This window comes from Podarcis bocagei (genome assembly GCF_964188305.1).
Source record: "Podarcis bocagei genome assembly, chromosome: 13".
NCBI classification, from domain to species: domain Eukaryota; kingdom Metazoa; phylum Chordata; class Lepidosauria; order Squamata; family Lacertidae; genus Podarcis; species Podarcis bocagei.
The window spans coordinates 44,468,151-44,495,252 of NC_138138.1; the positions used below are offsets into that span (position 1 = coordinate 44,468,151).

Genomic DNA, 27,102 nt, shown 5'->3' on the forward strand with positions numbered 1-27,102 from the left:
CCTTATTATCTACTGAAAGGGAATTAAACACAACAGTTCTGAATCTGTCACAAACACATTTTCTTCTACAATTCCACAGTGGTTCACAAGCATTGAATAAATAACAAAATTCCAGCTTGGTTATTAACAGGGCTATAATTAAATCTGCTGCTCCTCAAAAAACCCCGTGGACTTTCAGTGGCTACTTGCAGAAGTAACATAAAAGATACCAAAATTAACCAGAATAATTTAAATAGGGTGTGGGATCCACAAGTCTGATCTTACATACTCCCAGATTGCATCGTCTCAGGAAACGTTACTACCATTCAAATGATACAATTTTATCCTGGAGAAGTTAATTATAATATTGCTAGAGAAATCATGGGTTCCATGTAGAACAAAGAGTTGTTTTTTTAGTGAGAATGGTGGTTTTAGTGTTCTTGATGTTGGATCTGATTTCTTATAATGTATGTGAGGCTCACATAGCAAAATGCATGCTCCAAGGTCCACACAATCCACTTCACACGTATCATCAGCCAGGAGATTTCATCATTGGTGGCATTGTTTTCCATGGTGCCTTCATCTCCTCTCCAGCCACATTCACTGAGGAACCCCCACCAGCACTGCCTGAAGAGCTTGTGTAAGAACTAAGCCACTCTTCCGTTACAGCAGAGAAACGATCAAACGTAGAGTCACAGCCTGAGAGTAATGACTAAGGCTGCAAACCTCTACCCATTTACCTAAGAATAACAACTTTGCAAATCAGTGGGACATAGGCTGATGTAAAAATCCATAAGAATGTCTTGGGAATTAAGAGAATACTGAAGAAGCTCCCATTTCTCAATAGGAAAAATAAATATAAATGTTTTGAAATGTATGAATGTTTATGTGTCTGGGAGAACCATTTGATCAGCTAATTTTTATAGACCTTATCTGAACTAGAGTGTTAGTAAGAATGTATTTTTGAAAAACCTGATCTGAAGCTGAATATCCTTATGCTTTCATTTTCTGAACTTAGACTAAGCTTTGTTTCAGCACTGAAAGGTACTTATTATGAAGTATAGAATTTAGTGAATTCCAACGACCATCACTGACTCATGAAAAAGAAGTCACTGCAGGGAGAGACCAGAGAGACCAGAGACTTTGTAAGTGTCAGAAAAAGACCTCAGACATGTAAGGGAAGTCGTCCCATGGGCCCCACATTAGCAACCCCTACTCTAGATACTATTAACCTTAAAAGATTGGTACAAAAGTAACAACATGAATTTCAACAGGGACAAATGCAATCTAAGATGATGAACACTTGGCTTGCCAGTAGTACATGACAAAAAACTCAATGGATCTGCATCAACAGAAGTATAGCGTCCTGATTAAAGTAAGTAATAGTACACTCTGTTCTGCCTTGGTCACCTGGAGTACTGTGTCCAGTTCTGATCACCACAATTTAAGAAGGATATTGGCAAACTGGAACATGTGCAGAGGAGGGCAACAAAGATGGTCTGGAAACCAAGTCAAGTCTTATGAGGACCAGATAAGGGAGTTTGGTATGTTTAGCTATGATGAGAATGAGGGAGGAATGATAGACATTTTCAAATATCTCAAGGGCTGTCACCAGGAACACACTTGTTTTCTCTTGCTCCGGAGGTTAGGACTCAAATTAGCTTCTTCAAGTTACAAGAGAGGAGATTTCAACTAAACATCAGGAAGAATTTTTCATTGATAAGAGCTGTTGAATCGTAGAATGGACTGTGAGTTAATCCGAATGAACACAATATAATCAATTGCTGTGCTGTTATGTAAAATGATAGATCTGCTGAAGTTCCTGCTGATACAGTTTGCAACTCTCATTCTAGGGTGGTGCCTAAGATTTACCAGCACATCGTGGCCTTTGCATTTGCAGTCAAGGAGATCAACGAAGACCCTCACATCTTACCCAATATCACCTTGGGCTTCCACTTATATGACAGCTACAACAATGCAAGGAGCACATATCTTACCACACTGCTGCTTCTATCCAGGGTGAAAAAATTTGTCCCTAACTATATATGTGATGTTGAAAATAATCTGACTGGGGTCATTGGAGGACTTGATTCTGAAATTTCCTTTTATGTGGCCACTGTTTTGGATATCTTTAAGATTCCACAGGTAGGACACCTATGTACAATACCTCTATTAGCTTGCATAGAGGAAGAGGCAGGTTCCTCAGCATCAGTTCAGGGTGAAGATGAAATTGGAAGGAGAACCATGTACACCACCTTGAGATCTTTGGAAAATAAAGGCGGTACATAATTATAATATAAAGAAACAAACATCAATAACGGGAAATGTGCAATACCAGAAAAAATGTCACATCCCCCCCTCCCCGTCTTACACACACATCTAAAACACTGTTATCCCAAAGGCCAGTGATGGGGAAGTGGGCTTCTCCCTCACCAGCTGCTTTTTGGTTAAGCAGTACTTTCTGCTTAGTTAGGAGGGTATTTGAATTGAATAACTGGGGTATAGGGGAAATTGCTTACAGGATAAAAGCTGACAGGTAGGTGCCAATAGTAAAATTAGTGATCAGGGCATCTCAAAAAAGCTGCTGGGGAAGAGGAGGGAAATTGCTTATAGCTAAAAAAACTGACAGGTAGGTTCCAGTACCATAATTATTCTTCTTTATTGCACCAAACACAAAGAAGTTATGGAAAATTGAAGATAAAATCCAGTTCTTCAGGTGAAAAAAGTGTTCATAAATAAAGTCTGAGAAGAATCAGCACAGTTTTGCTGTGTGATGGGTTATGTGCATCATGAAGAAGAAAGAAGCTCCAGAGAAAAAATATGAATCTGATCCAACTTGCAGTTTTGACAAAGTCAGATAATGTCTAGGTAATTTGCTGTTTGGGGCATGGTATGTTCCCCACTCAGTTTTATCCATTGTAGAAGACCTTGCCAAATTTTGCAATGACTCAAAAAATGTTTGGTTTTTTAAAAGTAAAATAGACACAATGCCCTGCTCCAGTCATCAAAGTGTTAACAAAATTTCCAAAACTAAAACAGTCCCAGTCCCCTGTCATCAAGTGAAAGCTTGAAAAATGAGAAAAGGGAGATGATCCCAGGTTTCAGCTCATCTGCATGTGTGTCTTTTGTAAAACTGAGAGAGAGGCAAACAAACCCTGAAACGTTGGCAAACGGCATATTTGACTAACAGGTTTCAGCTCATAATTTATATGAATACTGCGAAAGGAATCTACTTTGTTTCTTCTTTTCTTCCATTTACTTTTTAGCTCATTTATGCCTCTGCTCCGGTGATGAATGATAAAAGTCCAGGGCTTCCCTTCTACCAGATGGCAGCCTCAGAAGCCCTTCAATATGAGGGAATTCTCTCTTTGCTTCTGCATTTCAGGTGGACGTGGATTGGAGTCATTGCAATGGACAATGAAAACGGAGAAAGATTTGTGCAAATCATTTTCCCAATGTTTACCAAAAGTGGTGTGTGTTTTGCATTCCTAGAAAGAATCCCTGATTTTAGTTTTATTTCTGAAATTGATGGCATGCTACAACAGGGGGCAATTATAAACCATAAAATTCTTAGCAGCAAAGCTAATGTTATGGTGGCAAATGGAGAATCTTATTCCATGGCAACTTTTAGATGGCTTCCATACCTATCAGAACATGATGACATGATAAACAATATAAAAAGTAAAGTATGGATAACAACTGCCCAGATTGAGTTTGCTTCATTTGTCTTTCAAAGGAACTGGGATTCAAGAGTATTCAATGGTGCTATAGCCTTTGAAATTCACTTTAGAAACCCACCAGGATTGAATCAGTATGTTCTGCACAGAAATCCTTCCAGCACAGATGGGGACGGTTTTATCAGGGACTTCTGGCAACAGGCCTTTGAATGTGTATTCCCACATATGACTGCAGACAAGGTGGAGGGGAATATTTGCAGCGGAGAAGAGAAGCTGGAGAACCTTCCTGGATCATTTTTTGAAATGAGCATGACAGGCCACAGTTACGGTATCCACAGTGCTGTCTACGCCATGGCCCATGCTTTACATGCCATGTTTGCATCCAGACTCAGACACAGAGGAATGGCGTACAGAGGGAGAGGGAAGAATCAGAATCTGCAGTTTTGGCAGGTAATAGGCTGAACATCCTCAACTGGAAGAGACCTGTTATTCTCTGATAAAGTATGGGTTTCCAAATGTTGCTCATTGCTCTCAGAGAAAAAAAAGGTTTTGTATGACAGAAGTTGGGAGGTCACTGAGATGCCACTGTATTCACAGATAACAAGCAGTAGTCATGGCCAAGAGAGATGCTCAGCATACTCTCTATCCCTTATACACCAAATCCTCCCTCAGAGCAGGTGGTCACATACCACTGTTGTGTCTCCTGAGATGAAGAGGGAAAGAGGGAAATTGGTGTGGGGCAGGGGAGATAAAGAAAGGTTGTAAATAAGGGGAGAAAGAGAGAGAGGGATGTGGAAGAGAGAAAACTGGTGGTCTCTCCATCCTTGGACCAGACTCTACTCACAGTTGACTGTATCACCACCCACCTCTTGCTCTAATAATGAAGCACGTGAAAGTTAGTGGTTTCTGGCCAAGCGCAAAATAAGGATCAGGCAGACTCAGCAATGGAGAATAAGAAGGTGAAGTTTATTGCCAGGCAATAAGGACCCAGTTTGGAATCGCTTCCAAAAGGAACTGGGACCCCGATTGACAGAAATCCAGAGGTCTTTATACCTAAGCAAATCACAGCAAATCATAGATCATGAGACAACCATGAGGGACTCACAATATTGTCAGCGAGAATCAGCCAATCAGCAAGCTGTTGTCACGCTACCAGCTCCTGGTCAAGCACTGGTCAAGCACCGGGTTCTAGTTCTGCTTTCCGATACTTGCAGTGACGCTTAGTCTAACCTTTCCCCCAGTTATGACAGGACAGGGAGTTTGGAGATGTTGTGGTTTCGCTCTTCCTGTTCTGTGGATTAATTTAGCCTGTATCTGAGGGGAATTTGTACCAGAATCTCTGATTCACGTCTCCTCTTGTCCAGGGTACATGGATGTTTGTAGGGGAAAGGTCGGTTCCTAACTTTGCTGTTCCAAGCAGTTTGCAGTTAGCTAAGGCACAGCTTCCCTCTCATTCAAAATGGATTATAAAATACTGTCATCCTTGATTATGTGTAAGCATATATGAATATATATTGAATAGACTGATTACTGATAACTGATAATATGGATAGCGTAGGGGTAGCCCTTCTTCCTTGCTTTAATAATAATAATAATAATAATAATAATAATAATAATAATAATAATAATAATTTATTATTTATACCCCGCCCATCTGGCTGGGCCTCCCCAGCCACTCTGGGCGGCTTCCATAAAAACCAAAAATACAGTAAAATATCACACGTTAAAAACTTCCCTGAACAGGGCTGCCTTAAGATGTCTTCTGAATGTCAGGTAGTTGTTTATCACTTTGACATCTGCTGGAAGGGCGTTCCACAGGGCGGGCGCCACTACCGAGAAGGCCCTCTGCCTGGTTCCCTGTAGCTTTGCTTCTCGCAGTGAGGGAACCGCCAGAAGGCGCTCGGCGCTGGACCTCAGCATCCGGGCAGAATGATGGGTCCTGCAGTCTTTTCCAAACAATTGCCTCTTCTGTATTCAATCTAGCTCCATCACTTTCTGAGAAGTATCTCATTTAACAATACGGCAGGAGATGTGGTCTTCATCAACCAGAATGGAGAGGCGGCATCTAGCTTGGATATTGTGAATTGGATTATATTCTCCAACCAAAGTTTGCACAGAGTGAGAGTTGGGAGGATAGATCCACAGGCTCCTCCAGGCCATTCATTCATCCTTGATCAAGATGCCATAACATGGCACAGTTGGTTTAATGAGGTAGAGCCGAATTGTTAGATAATTCCAAAGAAATTCAATCTTGCATAAGCAATGATCATTCACCTGCATGTCTACTCACTGTCTTTTCAACTGCAAGTTACTATGTAAAACATGATGAATGCATCCAAGTACTAGATTAAGGGCCAAAAGCTTGCTGCTAGAAGCCACTACAGGAGTAAAGGAAAATATTTTATTAAGGATGATACAAAACAGAACACAGAGAGCCTTCATGTGAATATGGGTGCTTTGATCTAGGTCAAATACCAGTTTTTCTATGAAAAGGCCTGGAGATAGGAGTGCAGGGTTTTTCCCCAGCCAATCAGGGCCTCTGCATTTATTTTGCCTGCACAAGAGGGTGTACGTGGTGAAAGACCAGGAAAATATGAAGTGGATGATCTGTTTGACCTTGAAGCAATCTTACGTCAGAGAGTGCACATAAGTGGTTAGTTGGAGTAACTAATGGGTTTTCCTTTCCTCTGGAAGAGTGCAATGTGAATTTTAAGTAAAAACAGAAATCTATATTAATATAAACATAAGAATTAGGATATCTTTACATTTACAAAATACTGATTTCAAACTGAGTTAAAGAGGATGCATTAATAGATAAGCCCCAAGATTTCACCTTTCTTGCTAAAAGGTGGAGGAATGAGCTGGTTGGGAAAGGGAGGTATAATAATACTAGAGCAAGAAAATGGGAACCGACAGCAGCAGGTCCAGGAGACAGCTAGTTTCTAAGTTCATAAGTGGAAGAGGAGGAAGCAGGAGAAGTGGTGAAGATTGAGAGAGAGAAGGAGAGAGCTGAGAGGAAAGATGTAAAGAGCAAGTGACTGGGCATTAGGAATGGATACATTAGTCTTTAAAAAAGAGTTATCTTCTGCTTTTTCATTTATGGTATAGACTCAGCCTCTTTCTGTCTGTACTGAGAGATGTCTTCCAGGATCCAGCAAGAAAGTAAAGGAGGGACAGCCACCTTGCTGCTACGATTGCATCCCATGTGCAGAGGGGAAGATTGCAAAGCAGGATGGTAAGAGAAATAAAGAGATGAAATAGATCCAGACTCAGCAGTAATAATTGAAAGGTGTTGTAAGGACAGCTGATTTTACGTTTCAAAATAGATAATCTACTGTATGCATTATCCTGCCCCTTTGTGATCATTGCCTTTCAGTGGTACCTCAGGTTACATACGCTTCAGGTTACACACTCCGCTAACCCAGAAATAGTGCTTCAGGTTAAGAACTTTGCTTCAGGATAAGAACAGAAATTGGGCTCTGGCAGTGCGGCAGCAGCAGGAGGCCCCATTAGCTAAAGTGGTGCTTCAGATTAAGAACAGTTTCAGGTTAAGAACGGACCTCAGGAACGAATTAAGTACTTAACCTGAGGTACCACTGTAGTTTAAATATGCCAATCAAATGACAATGACTATGCATTGAGAGTAATTGGATGGTATGTGGTTCAAATCATATCTAGAGGGGGCCTTGTTACTCCTTCTGACTTACACAGGCTGCATCAAGGATAGTGTGAATAAACATTTATATGTTAGTGGCTCTGCCTTTGGCACCACACAGCTCTGAACCAATTAAAATCAGTAATAGCACTTTGCAGAGCACCAGACAGTACTAGATATGTGTTTTGATTTAAAGAGAGCCCTTTTCTTCTCAGACAGAAAGTAAACATTTCAGAAAGTTGACATGATATGAGCTAATTTCTTTATTTCCCCCCAGATATGAATGACTGCCATAAATGCCCAGACAAAGACTATCCAAGCAGAAACCGGGATGCATGCCTACCCAAGGATATCAGCTTCTCCAGTATGGAAAGGAGTCAAGAAAGATATTGAAATGTGGGGCAAGTTGAAACTGTCATTCTGGGGCAGAATAGCCACAATCAAGATGAGTGTGCTCCCAAAGGTGTTATTTCTGTTTCAGAACGTTCCTGTAATCAAAGGTACAAAGATATTTAAATACTGGCAGAGAGTGATCTCAAAATTTGTCTGGCAGGGCAGGAAACCGAGAATAAAATTTAAACTGCTGACAGATGCGAAGGAAAGGGGGGGCTTTGCTCTGCCAGACCTGAAACTATACTATGAGGCGTCATGCCTATGCTGGGTCAAAACATGGATAAGATTGGAAGATAAGGAAGTGCTAGACCTAGAGGGATTGACTAACAGATTTGGGTGGCACGCCTACTTATGGCATGAGAAGAGAAAAGTACACAGGGGCTTCGAAAATCATATCTTTAGAGGTCCATTGATTGAGGTATGGGAGAGGAATAGAGATATGTTAGAACCCAAAACACCCCATTGGCTATCGCCACTAGAAGTCATGAGTGTTAAAAAGATTAATATGAGAGATAATTGGGCTACCTATGAACAACTGTTAGTGAAAAAAGAAGGAAAGTGGAAAATGAAGCCTTACGATGAGGTCAAAGAGAAAGTCTATGATTGGATGCACTATTTCCAGATAAATGCAATGTTTAGGAAAGATATTAAAGACAAAGGATATGCCGACAAAGATTCTAGATTCCAGACTGAGATATTGAATAATAGTCATAAAACTCTATCTAAAATGTACAATCAGTTATTGGAATGGAATTTGATAGACGAGGAAGTAAAGTCGGTCATGACACACTGGGCTAGAGATATCGGTCATAATATATATTTCGAAGAATGGGAGAAACTCTGGAAAAAACATCTTAAGTTTACAGCTTGTGTGACATTGAAGGAGAACCTAATGAAAATGTTTTACCGATGGTATATGACTCCTGCAAAGTTAGCTAAAATGTATGGAACTTGTAATAAATGCTGGAAGTGCAAGGAAAGGGAGGGGTCCTTCTACCATATGTGGTGGGAATGCCAAAAAGTTAAAGAGTTTTGGGAGAGTGTATATAACGAAATGAAGAAAATTCTAAGATATACTTTTGTTAAAAAACCCGAGGCATTTTTGCTGGGAATGGTAGGAAGGGAGATTAAGAAGAAAGATCACAAGCTCTTCCAGTATGCAATAACGGCTGCAAGAGTCCTATTAGCTCAAAATTGGAAATCTGAGGGCTTGCCGACAGTTGAGGAATGGAGAGCAAAAATATTGGATTATGCGGAGATGGATAAGATGACAGGGAAAATTAGATACTCAAAAGACCAGAGGTTCATTAAGGATTGGGAAAGTTTTACGGAATATCTGGAAAATCTAAGTGATGGACAGATAACACTAGTGGGCTTTAAAGGAGCTCTGTAAAAGGTAAAGGGTATTGTCTATAGAGAAACGGAAGAACTAGTACGATAATGGCAATACAAACTAAGAAATGCGAACCTACATAAAAGACTATTACGGATGATTTGTGGAAAGGTTGAAGGAAGTCATACCAGAAATCTGTGAAAATGAGAATTGAATTTTCTTTTATGTATTTTGTATAATGCAAACTAATAAAAAAATCATGCTTGAAAAAAAAAAGGATATCAGCTTCTTGTCTTATGAAGAACCTTTGGGCATCAGTTTAGCCTGCTTCTCTCTTTTCCTTTCCCTGATCACAGCTCTGGTACTAGGTATATTTATGAAGCACCACGACACACCCATTGTCATTGCAAACAACCGAAACCTCACCTACACTCTCCTCATCTCTCTCCTGCTCTGCTTCCTGTGTGCATTGCTCTTCATTGGCCGACCTGAGAAGGTCACATGTCTCCTCCGGCAACCAGCTTTTGGTATCATCTTCTCAACTGCTGTTTCTTGTGTCCTGGCAAAAACCTTCATGGTGGTTTTGGCCTTCATGGCTACAAAACCAGAATCCAGGATGAGGAAATGGGTGGGGAAAGGACTAGGCCACTCCATTCTCCTTTCCTGCTCCATTGTTCAAGCAGGCATATGCACTGTGTGGCTGGCAACCTCACCCCCATACCCAGATGTGGACATGTACTCAATGACAGAAGAAATTATACTAGAATGTAATGAAGGGTCTGTGGCCATGTTTTACTCTGTCCTCATCTACATGAGCTGCCTGGCCACTGTAAGTTTTGCTGTGGCTTTCCTTGCCAGGAAGTTACCGGACAGTTTCAACGAAGCCAAGTTTATCACTTTCAGCATGTTGGTCTTCTGCAGTGTTTGGCTGTCCTTTATTCCCTCCTACCTGAGCACCAAGGGAAAATATATGGTAGCTGTGGAGATCTTCTCCATCTTAGCCTCCGGTGGTGGGTTGCTGGGTTGCATCTTCTTCCCCAAATGTTACATAATCATTCTGAGGCCTGAGCTGAACAATAGGGAACAGCTAATAAGAAGGAAAAATGAGAAACCTGTCACCTGCTGTATTTTGTGTTTTTCTCTGTGTTTACAATAGAATAGTTGGAAATATAAGTTCACCTGCTCCCTTTTATAATTTTTTCTAATTTTTCCAAATTCCCGTAGTTGAAATTTCCTTTGTAAAATTGACTCATTTGCTTTGAGGAAAACAATCATACATTTACACATACATTATTCTGTTGCAACATGTGTTGACAAGAAGACTCAGAGCGATTCTTGTCAAAATATACATGTAAGGAAATCTGTATCTAGCCTTAATTCTCACAGCTTTCAGCATAATGTGAAACTGTACTATGGCAGCCCTGGAATATTTGAGTATTCATTTATGGTCTATTGTTCTCTACTGCTCACCGTCAGATTTCATCATCAACTATCCATACTCAAGATCGTAGAAATGTAAGATGATCCTCTTGAGTCAGGTCAATGGCCCATCTTGTACGGCAGCCTGTACTCACACTGACCAATCAGATTCCTGTGGGAAATAGAAATACATTATTGTCACTGTACCATTTGTTTACAGTGAGATTAAACCTTCAAGCCATATCCAAAAGCAAATGCACTATCTCCAAAATTGTTTCCTATGGCAGTGAGTTCTACAGATTATCTATGTACTGTGAAATAATATACCCCCCATTGAATTGGGTTCCCTCCCCCCAAGATTTTGTCTGAATCATGTCTCCTTGGTGAAATTCATAGAACTAGAAAAGAAAGTATGAATGATTTCTGCCCTGGTGCTTGGAAAAGATGGCAGCAAAGAACCATGCACAGTTCACTGGGCAAAGCATACGACAAAGCCACAACACAAGTGATGGATCAGAACGCTATATTCTTAATACAAATATGTATTATATTTGTGGCAAGTATATTGTTGGACTTTCCACTGACTGTTGGCATCCTTCAGCAAATGTTTGATGAGTAGATAAAATTGATTAGACCTAACCATGATGAATGGAGAATACAAGTAAACCAGAGCTTAATCAGATTGAAAGTGGAATCAAAGAGGACAGAGAGACTTAAGGTTGTATGTGTATTCCCATAACGGACCTCAGCTTTCTAGAATCCAGGCTTAACCTCTAAATTATACTTCCTGTTATACAGCTCTTAAGGGCACAAAGCCACTGCTTTCTCTTAGTTTCTACCATAAACCAGACCCTGCGTTGCCACCTTGTACTCACTTATCTGGGAGTAAGGCCCATTAAATCTTAAAACACTTATTTTTGAGTAGACATCTGTACTGTTATACAGAAAGCTAACTATGCTTGTTAATGAGTGTCTGTAAGATTATGCCCCCCCTTGCAGAATGTCCAGGTATTCAGGTGGAGAAAGGAATGGAAGGAAGTAGGACTAATAATGATACTGATAGTAATAATTTTATTATTTACAGCCCACCCATCTGGCTGCGTTTCCCCAGCCACTATGGACGGCTTGCAGCAGATATAGAAACACAGTAAAACATATTGTTTCTTTTCTTGTTATATGCTTTCAATCCCCCTAGAGCAGATATTGCTAGACTCCAGATATTGCTAGACTCCAACCCTCATCATTGCTGACCATTTTCCATACTGACTGAGGTTGGTGAGTTTTGGAATCCATCAACATCTGGAGTGCCACACATCCCCAACCCCTGCCCTAGCCGAAGTGAAGCAGAATACATATTTAAAAAATAAAATGCATAAGTTTGCAGATGAAGCCAGAGACATCAGCATCACTGAATGTATTTGTAAACAATTAAACTTCACCAAAAAGCAGGAAAGTCAGACTCAGCAACTTTGTGAATCTTGACACCCTCACCTGGGTGTGGATGAACTGTGGGGTCTGAGAGATTTCAAGAATCCTCTTTCTCCCTACGGTACCAGCTGACATAGGCTGACAGAATTAGGAGAGAGTTTACATAAGCCACTATAAAAGGAGTCATACAGGAGGGCATGGGGCACCAACTCAAGCTCTCCAGAGTCATCAAGTTGGCTTGCATTGACACAAATCCCTTGGAGGTCATGATGGTCACCAACAGTGGAATTTTGTCACTAGTTTCTTTTATTGGCCTGCTCATCTCATATGGATTCATTCTCTAAACAATCTGCTCCCAGGGTCCCTCTGAAGGGACCACCAAGGCTGCCTCCACATGCACCTCTCACCTCATTGTGGTCACCATGTATTTAGGCTCTGTTTGTTTAATTACCTGCCTCCATCAACCCAGTTCATGATCGATAAAGTGTTTTCTGTCTTCCATATCTGTGTCACCCCCTTGCAAAACCCAGCCATTTATGCTTTGAAGAAGAAGGAGGTAAAGACTGCAATCAGAAGCCTTTCAACAAGGCTTTCTGTGCAGGTTTCCTCTCAGGTCCATCCCCACCATTAGTCAGCATGACGTAGCTACCTCTAGCAGCTGATTTTGCCTGTCTCAGAATGGTCAGTTATTTAATTCACTGTTTCAATGCATTTACATATGGTGGGAAAAGTATATAGGAGAAGTGAATAAGGAGAAATGAATAAGGAGAGGTTTTTCCCTCTCCTGATTGTATAAGGTAATTTTGGGTGCAGGTAGAGCTAATGGGGTACCCAGAATACATCGCTCATTCGGTACTTGGTGGGGCGCTACTTCAACCAATGCTTGAAGACTGGGGTTACACCCAATGGCTTAACCACCAAAAAGTTTTGAAGTTTTGCTACAGTGAAGGCAAAACCTATGGCCAATTTGTCTACAGGCGAATTCCTCCCCATCTCCAAATACGGCAATTGTTAGAAGCCACAACAAGGTCAGCAGGAAGAAGAAAAATGAAGTGGTTAAATGGAATGACACTTAGGAAGAAAAGCTATGTTAGATCATGACCTGAAAAGGAAAATACATTTTACAAGCACGAAAATTAATTGACCTGAATTGTGAATGGAAGTAAAAAGGGTGGGAGGTTGTCGCTCTTCACCCAGCCATGCTGTGAGAGCCTCCTGCAACCACCCTTTTAAAGCTCACTGCCAGGCCAGACAAGGCAGCAGCCAATAGCCACAGCCAGCAAGGCATGGCGCTCCAGGAGGCACCACTGAAGGGCCCATTGATGGTGCCTTTTGGGTTGGAAAGACCCCTCCCCTTTGATATCCACTAGCCAAGGAGAATTCCCCTCTGAAGGCCAGCAAATTTGTGTGCCTAGGCCATAGGGGAAGGAGGCTCAGAGTGAGGGAACACAACAGTCCCCCCTAGAAAAGTGGTGAGGGGTCATTGCCACATGGGTGATATGGATCGAGGTCCACTCAGTCAAAATTCAAGATGCTGAAAACACCGTACTACATGTTGGAGACCTCATTGTTTACAAGGTCTTCTATTATGAACTTCTAACTTCACCAATACACCACGGGCCCCTTATTATCCACTGAAAGGGAATTTAACACAATAGTTCTGAATATGTGACAAACACATTTTCTTCAGCAATTCCACAGGGGTTCACAAGCATTGAATAAATAACTAAATTCCAGCTTGGTTATCAACAGGGCTATAATTAAATCTGCTGCTGCTCAAAAATCCCTCTGGACTTTCAGGGGCCACTTGCAAAAGTAACGGAAAGGATACTAACATTATCCAGAATAATTTAAATAGGGTCTGGGATCCACAAGTCTGATCTTACATCCTGCCAGATTGCATCATCTCAGGAAACTTAACTACCATTCAAATGAGACAATTTTTATTTTGGAGAAGCTAATTATAATATTGCCAGAGAAATCATGGGTTCCATGTAGAACAGACAGTTGCCTTTGTATTGAGAATGGTGGTTTTAGTGTTCTTGCTGCTGGAAGTGATTTCTTACAATGTATGTCTGGCACACATAGCGAAATGCATCCTCCAAGGTCCACACCACCCACTTCACACATATCATCAGCCAGGAGACTTCCTCATTGGTGGCATTGTTTCCCATGGTGGCTTCCTCGCCTCTCCAGCAACATTCACTGAGGAACCCCCACCAGCGCTGCCTGAAGAGCTTGTGTAAGAACTAAGCCACTCATTTATTACATCCACGGAATGATCAAACCTAGAGTTGCAGCCTCAGAATAATGAGTCAGGCAGCAAATGTTTACACTTTTACCTGGGGAAATCCACTTTAGATATGAATGGGACTTATGCTGGGGCAAAAAACTGGAAGGAATCTCGTCTGAATTAAGAGAATACAGGAGAAATTCCATTTCTGGATAGAGAAATGAATATAAATGTATTGAAATATATGCACGTTTGTGTGTCTGGGAGAGGCCTTTTGAACAGCAAATTTGATAGACTTTATCTGAACTATGAGAGTGTGAGTAAGAACAAATTTTTAAAAACCTGCTCTGAAACTGAAGGTTCTGATGCTTTCATTTTCTGAACTTAGACGAAAGTTTGTTTCAGCACTGAAAGGTACTTATTATGAAGTATAGAATTTAGTGAATTCCAGCGACCATCACTGACTCATGAAAATGAAGTCACTGAAGAGAGAGACCAGAGAGACCAGAGACTTTGTAAGTGTCAGAAAAAGACCTCAGACATGTAAGGGAAGACGTCCCATGAGCCCCACATTCGCTCTAGATACTATAAACCTTAAACAATTAGAAATTTGGGACAAAAGTAACAACATGAATTCCAATAGGGACAAATGCACAAATCTAAGATGAGGAACACTTAGATTGTCAGTAGTTCATGTGGAAAGGTTCAAGGGATCTACATCAACAGAAGTATAGTGTCCTGATCAAAGAAAGCAATAGTACTCCTCTAATCTGCCTTGGTCACCTGGAGTCCTGTATCCAGTTCTGGATACGTATTAGCAAGCTGAAACATATGCAGAGGAGGGCAACAAAGATGGTCTGGAAACCAAGCCTCATGAGGAATGGATGAGGGGGTTTAGTATGTTTATCTAAGATGAGACGGAGGGGAGGAATGATAGCCATTTTCAAATATCCCAAGGGCTGTCACCAGGATGATGGAACACACTTGATTTCTCTTGCTCCAAATCAGGGTATTCAAGTTACAAGAAAGGAAATTTCAACTAAACATCAGGAAGAACTTTCTACTGATAAGATCTATTCAACAGTAGAATGCGCAGAGTGTAAACCCCCCTGAACTCAGTATGATTAACTATTGTGTAAAAGGAAAGATCTGTTGAAGTTTCTGCTGATACAGTTTGCAACTCTCATTTTAGGGTGGTGCCTAAGGGTTACCAGCACATCGTGGCCTTGGCATTTGCAGTCAAGCAGATCAACGAAGACCCCCACATCCTACCCAATATCACCTTGGGCTTCCACTTATATGACAGCTATATCAGTGCAAGGAGCACATATTTTGCCACACTGCTGCTTTTATCCATGGTGAAGAAATTTGTCCCTAACTATATATGTGATGTCGAAAATAATCTGACTGGGGTCATTGGGGGACTGGATTCTAAAATCTCCTTTTATGTGGCCACTCTTTTGGATATCTATAAGATTCCACAGGTAGGACACCTATGTACAATACCTCTATTAGATTGCATAGAGGAAGAGGCAGGTTCCTCGGCATCAGTTCAGGGTGAAGATGAAATTGAAGGACAACCATGTACACCACCTTGAGTTCCTTTGAAAATAAAGGTGGTACATAATTGTAATATAAGCAAACAAACAAACAGACAGACAAACCTGAATAAAGGGAAAGTTTGCAATACCTGAAAAAATATGTAACTTTCCCCTGTCTTACACACACACACATTTAGATCACTTATAGTATATACCAAAGGCCAATGATGGGAGAGTGGGCTTTTCTCTCACCAACATTTTAACATATTGCATCATTTTCTGCTGAATTAGGAGGGTATCTGAAATGAGTTGCTGATGGAAAGGGGGAATTGCTTACAGGATAAAATCAATAAGATTTTAGGTGCCAATGGAAAAATTAGTGCAGGAGGGCATGTCAAATAAGCTGCTGGGAAAGTAGGGGAAATGCTTACAGCTACAAAAACCTTACAGGTAGGAGCCTATTCTATTCCTCTTTAGCACACCCGACATTATGAAAGACACAGAGAGGTTATGGGAAATTGCAGATAGAAACCAGTTCTGCAGGAGGAAAATGATAGTAGTTAGCAGCTGATTCACAAGTGAAATAAATGCTCATAAATAAAGTCTGAGAAGAATCAGGACAGTTTTGCTGTGTGATGGGGCATGTGCATCATGAAGAAGAAAGACGAAGCTGCAGAGAAGAAATGTGCATCTAACCCAAGTTGCAATTCTGACAAAGCCAGTTAATGTCCAGGAAATCTGCTCTTTGGGGCATGGTATGTTCCCCCATCCAGTTTTATCCATTGTACAAGACCCTGCCAAATTTTGCAATGACATAAAAAAGTTTGTTTTTAAGTGAAGTAGACACAATGCCCTGCTCCAGACAGCAATGTGTTAAAAAGATTCATAAAAATAATAAAAAAAACAGACACAGTTCCCTTTCCAGTCATCAAATCAAAGGTTGAAAAATGAGAAAAGGGAGATGATCCTAGTTTTCAGCTCATCTGCATGTGTGTCTTTTGTAAAACTGAGAGAGGGGCAAACAAACCCTGAAACATTAGCAAAGGGCATATTTGACTAACATAATTTATATGAATACTGCGAAAGGAATCTACTTTGTCTCTTCTCTTCTTCCATTTACTTTTTAGCTCATTTATGGCTCTGCTCCGGTGATGAATGATAAAAGCCCAGGGCTTCCCTTCTACCAGATGGCAGCCTCAGAAGCCCTTCAGTATGAGGGAATTCTCTCTTTGCTTCTGCATTTCAGGTGGACGTGGATTGGAGTCGCTGCAATGGACAATGAGAATGGAGAAAGATTTCTGCAAACCATCTCTCCAATATTTACCAAGAGTGGTGTCTGCTTTGCATTCCTGGAAAAAGTCCCCACTTTAAGTTTTATTTCTGAAATAGATGGCATGCTACAACAGGGGGCAAGTATAAATCATAAAATTTTTAGCAGCACAGTTAATGTAATAGTTGTCTATGGAGAATCTTATTCCATGGCAACTATGAGATTTCTTCCATACCTATCAGAACATGATGACATGACATACAATATAAAAAGTAAAGTATGGATAATAACAGCCCAGGTTGAGTTCACTTCATTTGTCTATCAAAGGAATTGGGATTCAGGAGTATTCAATGGTGCTATATCCTTTGAAATTCACTTCAGAAACCCACCAGGATTTCATCAGTATGTTGTGCACAGAAACCCTTCCAGCACAGATGGGGACGGTTTTATCAGGGACTTCTGGCAAGAGGCTTTTGGATGTGTATTCCCAGATATCACTTCAGACAAGGTTGAGGGGAATATTTGCACTGGAGAAGAGAAGCTGGAGAACCTTCCTGGATCATTTTTTGAAATGAGCATGACAGGCCACAGTTACAGTATCCACAATGCTGTATATGCCATGGCCCATGCTTTACATGTCATGTCCACATCCGGACTCAGGCACAGAGGAATGGCATACAGAGGGAGAGGGAAGAATCCGAATCCACACTTTTGGCAGGTAATAGGCTAAACATCCTCAACTTGAAGAGGCCTGTTATTCTCCCACAAGGTATGGGTTTCCAAAGTGTTGTCATCTTGCTCATTCATCTCAGACATGAAAAAGCGCTTTTATGAAAGAAGTTGCAGACCACTGATATGTTACTGCATTCACAGGTATGAAGCGTCAGTAATGGTCGAGAGAGATGTTCAGCATTCTCTCTATCCCATATACACAAAATCCTCCCTCAGAGCAAGTGGTTGCACACCACTGTGGCGTCTCCAGAGATGAAGAGGGACAGAGGAAAAGAGGTGTGGGGAGGGTAGATAAAGAAAGGTTGTAAAAAAATGGAGAGGGAGAGAGAGGGATGTGGAAGAGAGAAAATTGATGGTCTCTCCATGCTTGGACCTGAATCCACTAACACTTGACTGAATCACCCCCACCAATTGCTGTAGGTTTTTCCTACAGGAAGAGGGGGGGGAAATGCTCCACCCTGCCTTTTCCAAACAATTGCCTTTTCTCTTTTCTATCTAGCTCCATCACTTTCTGAGAAGTATCTCATTTAATAATACGGCCGGAGATGTGGTCTTCATCAACCGGAATGGAGAGGTGGTATCTAGCTTAGATATTGTCAATTGGATTATATTCTCCAACCAAAGTTTGCACAGAGTGAGCGTTGGGAGGATAGATCCGCAAACTTCTGGAGACCAATCATTCATCCTTGATGAAGATGCCATAACATGGCACAGTTGGTTTAATCAGGTAGGACCACATTATTAGATAATTCCAAAGAAATTCAATATTACCTAAGCAATGATCATACACCTGCATGTCTACTCACTGTCTTTGAAACTGCATGTTCCTGTGTAGAACATAACCAATGCATACAGAGAGCCAGTGTGGTGTAGTGGTTAAGAGTGGTAGACTCGTAATCTGGTGAACCGGGTTTGCATCCCCGCTCTTTCACATAAAGTTGCTGGGTGACCTTGGGCTAGTCACACTTCTCTGAAGTCTCTCAGCCTCACTCACCTCACAGAGTGCTTGTTGTGTGGGAGGAAGGGAAAGGAGATTGTTAGCCGCTTTGTGACTCCTTAGGGTAGTGATAAAATGGGATATCAAATTAAAACTCCTCCTCCTCCTCTTCTTCTTCTTCATCCAAGTAGATTAAGAGCCAAAAGCTTACTGCTAGAAGTCACTAACGGAATAAAGGCAAATATTTTATTTTATTATATTTATAAATATTTTATATTATATTATTAATATTTTATAAATATTTCTTAACAATTATAAAATACTGAAGAAAAGAGGATAGATAAGCCCCAAGATTTCACCTTTCTGGCTAACAGGTGGGGAACAATACCTTCACATACAAGAACAATAGAGGGATATCAAATTACAGTGGTGCCTCGCAAGACGAAATTAATCCGTTCCGCGAGTCTCTTCATCTTGCGGTTTTTTGGTCTTGTGAAGCACGGCTATTAGCAGTTTAGCAGCTATTAGTGGCTTAGCGGCTTAGCGGATTAGCGGCTATTAATACAAGGAAGACAAAGGAGCTTGTGGTGGACTTTAGGAGACAGAAGAGCAACGTCCAGCCACTTTTGATTGATGGGGTCTGTGTGGAGAGGGTAACAACGTTCAGATTTTTGGGCACTGAATTACAAGAGGATCTGTCCTGGAGTGTCAACACAAGGGGGCTTGTGAAGAAGGCGCAGCAGAGACTGTACTTTTTGAGAATTCTAAGGAAAAACCATCTTCCGCAGAAACTGCTGCTTGCCTTCTATCACTGTGCCATTGAGAGTGTACTCAATTATGGCTTATGTGTGTGGTAGGGAAGCTGTACTACCCAGGACAGGATGGGGTTGTGCAGGGTTGTTAAGGCAGCAGAGAGCATTGTTGGCTGCCCACTCTCCACCTTAGAGCAGATTTATGCCACAAGGTGCCATAGGAAGGCACTGGACATAGTAAAAGATCCATCACATCCTGGTCACTGTCTCTTCGAGCTCTTGCCGTCGGGACGGAGATACAGGTCAATGAAGACAAGAACGAGCCGTCTTAAGAACAGCTTCTTCTCCAGAGCGATCTCGGCCCTGAATGGGAAGCCCGGACTTTGAAAGTCATCTAATCTCCCTTGCTGTATTATACTGCATTGTTTAATTAGTGTTTTTATGGAGCAGCCAAGTAATTTCGTTGTCCCCGAAGGGGGCAATGACAATAAAGATATTATTATTATTATTATTATTATTATTATTATTATTATTAATCGCTTAGCGGCTTAGCGGCTATTAACGGCTTAGCGGCTTAGCGGCTTTAAGAAAAAGGAAACAAACTCGCAAGAACTCGCAAGACGTTTCTTCTTGCGAAGCAAGCCCATAGGGAAATTCGTCTTGTGGAACGACTCAAAAAACGGAAAACTCTTCCGACTTGTGCGTTTTTCGTCTTGTGAGGCATTCGTCTTGCGAGGTACCACTGTACTTCAAACATTTCTACTACTAAAAAAAAATAGCCATTCTACATATTGCTGATATGCTGACTCAGTTTAGTAACATAGAGAGGGGCCCAGGAACATGAAGATTTCCAAACTCATTGTTCTCTTGCTGATCCTTCTGCACTTTCATTTACGGAATAGACTCGGCCTCTTTCTCTCTGTACTGAGAGATGTCTTCCAGGATCCAGCAAGAAAGTGAAGGAGGGACAGCCACCTTGCTGCTACGATTGCATCCCATGCGCAGAGGGGAAGATTGCAAACCAGCATGGTAGGAGAAATAAATGGATTAAATAGATCCAGACTCAGCACTAATAACTGAAAGATGATGTAAGGACATCTGAGTTTACTTTTCAAAATAGTGTGTGTGTGTGTGCATGCGCACGCGTGTTTGTGCGTGCGTGATCCTGCCTCTTTGTGATCATTGCCTTCAAGATAGTCTAAATATGCCAATCAAATGGAAATGACCATGCACTGAGAGTAGTTGGATGGTATGTGGTTCAAAACATTTCTTCTTCTTCTTCTTCTTCTTCTTCTTCTTCTTCTTCTTCTTCTTCTTCTTCTTCTTCTTCTTCTATCACTCATAGCCGAGTAAGATTGTCTTCCCTAAACACGGTTTTAACAATGAGTCTGTAAGTGACTGTGGAGGCCAATTCTGGATCCACACGTCCTTCCACAGTGGGGACATTGGTTTCCTGATGAGAGTTTACCATGATGTGATTTGCCAAGAATGCTTCTTTGCACATTTCTACCTTGCGTCCTGAGCATATCTAGAGGAGGCCTTGCCACTCCTTCTGACTTACACAGGCTGCACCCAGGCTAGTGTGAATAAACATTCAGATGGCAATGGCACTGGCTGTAGCACTTACAGGACCACATAGCCCTGAACCAATTAAATTCAAGAATACTGTAGTAATGAAATACAATGGACCTTGGGTTAAGAACTTAATTCGTTTTTGAGGTCCGTTCTTAACCTGAAACTGTTCTTAACCTGAAGCACCACTTTAGCTAATAGGGTCTCCTGCTGCTGCCACGCCACAGGAACATTTTAGTTCTCATCCTGAAGCAAAGTTCTTAACCTGAAGCACTATTTCTGGGTTAGCGGTGTCTGTAACCCGAAGTGTATGTAACCTGAAGCGTATGTAACCCAAGGTACCACTGGACAATACTAAAGTGAAATCTAATCCTGCAATAAAAGTTTAGCAGAGCACGAGGAAGCTCAATTGTTTAAACTGTAATTTGGACCAATCATAAGGAGACAACAAAGTTCCTTAAGAGTTCCTTAAGAGAAATAGGGTGAGGGGGAAAAAGCATTTCAATTGGATAGGAAATTTAAACTTAATGGAATGTGTGGAATTTGTGCCAAATGTATAAAACTGTTTGAAACTCTTTGTATGACATTTATTTTTATTTTTTAAATAATATTTATTGAAAATTTTAAGATTACAAAGAAACAAAGAAAAAAAGGAAGGAAAAAACAAATAACATTTAAACAATACAAATTAATAAAAAAACAAGGTCAAAAAGAGAGGAAAAAAACACATAATACATCAAAAGCAAAAAGCAAAAATAGACAAAAAAATTAAAAACAAATCCAATATTCCCAAATCATTAACTGTCATTACCTTGTTTCATCGACCTCCTCACACCTCCCTTTTTTGTATTCTAGTTGTTAATTATCTCAGCAAATCCTTTCCATCTTTCCTAAATATTCTGTCATTAAATTACCTTAATCTATTTTAACCTTATCTTACCATAAAAGGCCCTAAAACTTAAAATTTAAGTCTTATTTATACCAAATTCTCTTAACCATGACATATTCTTACATAATTCTTTTTAACATTTCTGCTAAGGCCAAATAATTTCATTCCAACATTTTTCTAATACTCTTTACTTTTACAACATTTCCCAACATTTACTTTTACAACATTGGTGGAAGAGGGGTCCTGCCACGGCGGGGGGGGGGCATCGCGGGGACCCTCAGAAACCATTTGTGCCCCCTCCGACCTGCAAAGAAGCCTTTTTAAAGGCTTCGGGGTGGGTGGCGGAGAGCGGCGTGGTGCTGTGAGTAGACCACTTCTTCCACGGAGTGAAGCCGCAAGCCATGGCTGGAGAGCGCTGACTTCTTTCCTTGATCATTTGGACTACAAAAAGTAACAACCCGTGAGTAATACGGAAATTGGAATTAAAAATCTTTTTCAATTGAATTCGGTACGACCAGGGGAGGTGCCAAAAGGAAGTCCACCTCCCCCCGTTGCAGACAATTTAAAGCAAGAATTAGATAACTAAAGTCGAGAGACTGTCTTCCTCTCTTCGAGCCAGAAATTTTTAATTTCACGACTTGGATGTATAAGTTTATTACTGGAGGATTAGAACTGAACGTTAGAGTTGAAATGTAACCCCCCCCCCCCCGATCTGGGAGCGATCCGCGAGAGAGCCTGTAGAAGATATTTACAGAGTTTGACAGCTGTCAAATGAGCTGTCAAAGTCAGGAAATTCTGTTCTTTGCTACTTGTGCCGGCTACTTTTGTTACATTGGACTTTAAGCTTTTGAAAATAGAGAGGAAATAAGAACAAAATAACCTGATTGTTGGAGAAAGAACACTTAGTAACCAGAATCCCTCTAGAGGGGGTTCTGAGATATTACAATGGCTGCTGATGGAAAAACACAGGCAGAGTTGGATAGAGTGCTTGATTTCCTGGGAAAGCTGCAAGAGCAGAGCGATGTTATGGCTACAAATCTTACAACCTTGATCTTTAAAATAAACAAATCTGCTGAAGTGGTTAAGGACTTGACTCAAGAAAAATCTGCAGCTGGAAAGGAAGATATATGTGCCGTTTTGGAGGAATGCGAAGGAGGAGCTGAAACGCTGCAAGTGAAAAAGGACAACCAGAGGCCTGTTAAGTTGGAATATAAGGAAAGCAAGGTTTGGAAGACGGAAATTTGGTTTGAAATGGAGAATGAAGATTGGGGATTTTTCCCTATGGGGAGTCCGGAAGACCCATGGATTACAAATTTGATCAAGGCGAAAACTGGAATGTTTGGGACATTTGGGACACTTGGACTTAAAAAGAGAGTATAGAGTATAGAGGCCTGGTTGGAAAAAACATAGACCCTACCGGGTCAAAGATGCTCCGAGATCTGATGTTCAACATAAAGGACTGTCAACAAAACCGGCTGAAAGGGACTGAAAGAGATTTAAGGGCCTCTGACGTGATAGATCCAGGCTGAGAACTGACAGACTGAAGGACAATTTCTGGGGATTGAAACTGGGGGGGGGGAGTTTTGGAATCCAAAGGGGTACAATTATAGGTTTTCATTTGTTAGGTTGTTTTATAATTATTTTAATAATTGGGAATTTCATGAAAGGGAATTTGGGTCGACTTTAGAAAAGGGGGTTAATGTCGAGTATTAAAATGAGGTTTAGAAGTTTAAAATTGGCTAAATAAGACGAATAAAGTAAAATATTAATAAGGGATAATTTGGGTATAAAGAACTTGCTGAGCTAAATTTTGGAATTGGGATGCAAGAAGGGGAGGTGGGGGAAGTCCGGGAAAGTGGTTAAGAAAATAAGGTTTTAAAATTATATGTGTTATTTGTGTGTAGTGTTGATGTGTATGTTTATGTTTTTGTGTTTCTCTAAAAAAACCCTGAGAAAATCCTAATAAAAATTTTTATATATATATATAAAAACAAAGTTAAGGGCCCGCACAACTCCGAACGCCTCCGGGCCCAAAGCCAGACTTGAAAGGTCAAAAAATCCCTGCATAGGGGGGTCTATCCAGCCCCCCATCTCCAAACCAAACAGAACTCTGTCTCTCCAAATCTGGCTTTCTCCAGGTTCATTCGTCAAGTCCAACAACTCATGTTCCTGTTGGGCCACACTCTCTGCCTCACTAGGTCCAGCAACAACCTCCTCCCTCATCTGATCTGTCAAAGCACACTCCTGAGTTAATTCCTGAGTGGGTTCTAGATAAGTGCCCACTGCCTGTCCAAACTTTCCGATCCCAACAGTCATCAAATCCATCTTCTCATGTAACTGTTCCAATAAAGCACTTGTCTTACAAAAGGCCAACACCAGAGCCTCCGAGTACATTGTTGTTGAAGGTCAGAGTCTATTCCCACGATCTTAATCTATTGCAGCTGCAAAGCTTCCCAGTTCGAATTTAATAACAGTTTCACAAGCTCCCTCTAGGGGAAAAAGCTTCTATTTGTATCCATCTCTCTCTCTCTCTCTTTCTTTTTTTAAAGCAAATCTAACAACAAAGTTTCCTTTTTCAGATATTTAGTCAATATTTTTTTTTTCCTTTTAGATGCAAAGGGGAACAATGGAATCAATATGTTTCTCTTCTTTTAACTATCTGTCAAAGACGTTTGTCTATAGTCAATGAACTTCCCGAAGACGTCTGTCCTGACACCCCGCTCCCAGGTTCAGGACGGTGGAGAATTGCTTTTTTTTGCTTGTCTTTTGCAAGTTTAATCAGTCCAGAAAAAGTTCCCCCCTCTTCTCCTGCTTCCAAGGGGGGTACAGTAATTTTAAATGATGAAAATTGATCCTTTACAAATGATTTTCTAAGCTCTAGCTTGCCGTGTCTTTGCTTCAATCTATTTACAAAAAGCGGAAGGCAGACTTCCTGTTTAGACCTTCCCGCTTCAGTGCCAAATTAAAATTAAAAGAAATGCGGCTTCACTCCGTGAAAGAAGCAGTCGATTCAAGGCACCGCGCCACTCACCCCACATTGCTCCGGAGCCCCGAAATCGGGTCTCCCCATGAGTAGAGGCGGCGCAAAGGTGCCAGCTGAATCCCACATCCACAGGCTTCTCCCGCCTGTGGTTTCTGATGGGTCTCCGCCTCGCCGTGGCGGTTCAGACCCTGTTTTCCACGGAGCGGATTCCTCCCGATCGGAGGAAGTCCGCCATTGCCAGAGGTGCCAACCCGGAAGTCTCTTTGTATGACATTTAGCTGTTTTAGGGAGTTATTCCCAGCTGAACCTTCTGCGCAAAATGAAACACTTTGGACTACTTTTCCCCTCGCGGTCTCATGTGGTTTATTGACATATCCATGAGATAGACAAAGCTTAGATTGCAACAATACCACATTACAGAGCATCAGGCAGTACTAAACATGTGCTTTGATTTAAACAGAGCTCTATTCTTCTCAGACAGAAAGTAAACATTTCAGCAAGCTAAAATATATGACCTAATATAATTGTTTCCCCCCAGATATGAATGACTGTAATAAATGCCCAGACAAAGACTATCCAAGCAAGAACAGAGATGCATGTCTACCCAAGGATATAAGCTTCTTGTCTTATGAAGAACCTTTGGGCATCAGTTTAGCCTGTTTCTCCCTTTTCCTTTCCCTGATCACAGTTCTGGTACTAGGTACATTTATAAAACACCACGACACACCCATGGTCATTGCAAACAACCGAAACCTCACCTACACTCTCCTCATCTCTCTCTTGCTCTGCTTCCTTTGTGCTTTGCTCTTCATTGGCCGACCTGAGAAGGTGACGTGCCTCCTTCGGCAACCAGCTTTTGGCATCATCTTCTCAACTGCTGTTTCTTGTGTCCTGGCAAAAACCTTCATGGTGGTTTTGGCCTTCATGGCTACAAAACCAGAATCCAGGATGAGGAAATGGGTGGGGAAAGGACTAGGCCACTCCATTCTCCTTTCCTGTTCCATTGTTCAAGCAGGGATATGTACTGTGTGGCTGGCAACCTCTCCCCCATACCCAGATGTGGACATGCACTCAATGACAGAAGAAATCATACTAGAATGTAATGAGGGGTCTGTGGCCATGTTTTACTGTGTCCTCATCTACATGAGCTGCCTGGCCACTGTAAGTTTTGCTGTGGCTTTCCTCGCCAGGAAGTTACCAGACAGTTTCAACGAAGCCAAGTTTATCACTTTCAGCATGTTGGTCTTCTGCAGTGTTTGGCTGTCCTTTATTCCTTCCTACCTGAGCACCAAGGGAAAATACATGGTAGCTGTGGAGATCTTCTCCATCTTAGCCTCCGGTGGTGGGTTGCTGGGTTGCATCTTCTTCCCCAAATGTTACATTGTCATTCTGAGGCCTGAGCTCAACAATAGGGAACAGCTAATAAGGAAGAAAATTTAAAGAAATAATAAACCTGCCCTTTGCCCTTTCGTGCTTTTCTCTGTGTGTACAGCAGAATATTTGGAAATATATGTTCAATTGCTGCCTTATATAATTTTTTATGTACTCCAAATTTCCATAGTTCAATAGAGAACAGCTAATAAGGCAGAAAAATTAAAGAAATGAGAAAATGTCACCTGCTGTATGTTATGTTTTTCTCTGTGTTTACAGTGGAATATTTGGAAATATAAGTTTAGCTGCTGCCTTATATAATTTTTTTCTAGAATCGAAATCCACATAGTTGAAAATTCATTTGTAAAATTGACTTATTTGCTTTGAGGAAAAGACCCAAACATTTACACATACATTATTCTCTTCTAGCATGTGCTGACAAGAAGACTCAGAGCAATTCTTGTCAAAATATAAGATAAAGGAACCCCTGACTATTAGGTCCACCCACAGACGACTCTGGGGTTGAGGTGCTCATCTCACTTTATTGGCCGAGGGAGCAGGCGCACAGCTTCCGGATCATGTGCCTTGCATGACTAAGCCGCTTCTGGCACACGAGAGCAGCACACGAAAACACCGTTTACCTTCCCGCCGAAGTGGTACCTATTTATCTACTTGCACTTCCTGCTTTTCAACTGCCAGGTTGGCAGGAACAGGGACCGGGCAACGGGAGCTCACCCCACTGCAGGGATTTGAACCACTGACCTTCTGATTGGCAAGCCCTAGGCTCTGTGGTTTAACCCACAGCGCCGCCCGCGTCCCTGTCAAAATATACATGTAAGCAAATCTGTATCTAGCCTTAATTCTCAAAGATAAAACTTGTCTCACATCTTTCAGCATAATGGGATATGTGAAACTGTACTATTGCAGGCCATGGAATA

At 41.3% G+C, this 27,102-nt stretch overlaps 2 protein-coding genes across 2 annotated transcripts; both read left to right on the forward strand.

The window, feature by feature from the left end:
• Positions 1-2,017: 2,017 nt before the first annotated feature.
• LOC308571929 (vomeronasal type-2 receptor 26-like) lies at positions 2,018-26,960 on the forward strand. The gene is made up of 5 exons (XM_081167581.1): positions 2,018-2,124; positions 16,786-17,646; positions 18,160-18,387; positions 20,252-20,378; positions 25,332-26,960. The coding sequence occupies exons 2-5, from the start codon at positions 16,810-16,812 to the stop codon at positions 26,231-26,233; spliced, it is 2,094 nt and encodes a 697-aa protein (XP_081023707.1). The 5' UTR covers positions 2,018-2,124; positions 16,786-16,809; the 3' UTR covers positions 26,234-26,960.
• Positions 3,252-15,715, forward strand: LOC308571838 (vomeronasal type-2 receptor 26-like; the record flags this gene model as incomplete). Its single annotated transcript, XM_081167453.1, has 7 exons — positions 3,252-4,106; positions 5,640-5,867; positions 6,765-6,891; positions 7,589-7,667; positions 9,323-10,161; positions 13,973-14,126; positions 15,310-15,715. The coding sequence occupies exons 1-7, from the start codon at positions 3,270-3,272 to the stop codon at positions 15,713-15,715; spliced, it is 2,670 nt and encodes an 889-aa protein (XP_081023579.1). The 5' UTR covers positions 3,252-3,269.
• Positions 26,961-27,102: the final 142 nt, after the last annotated feature.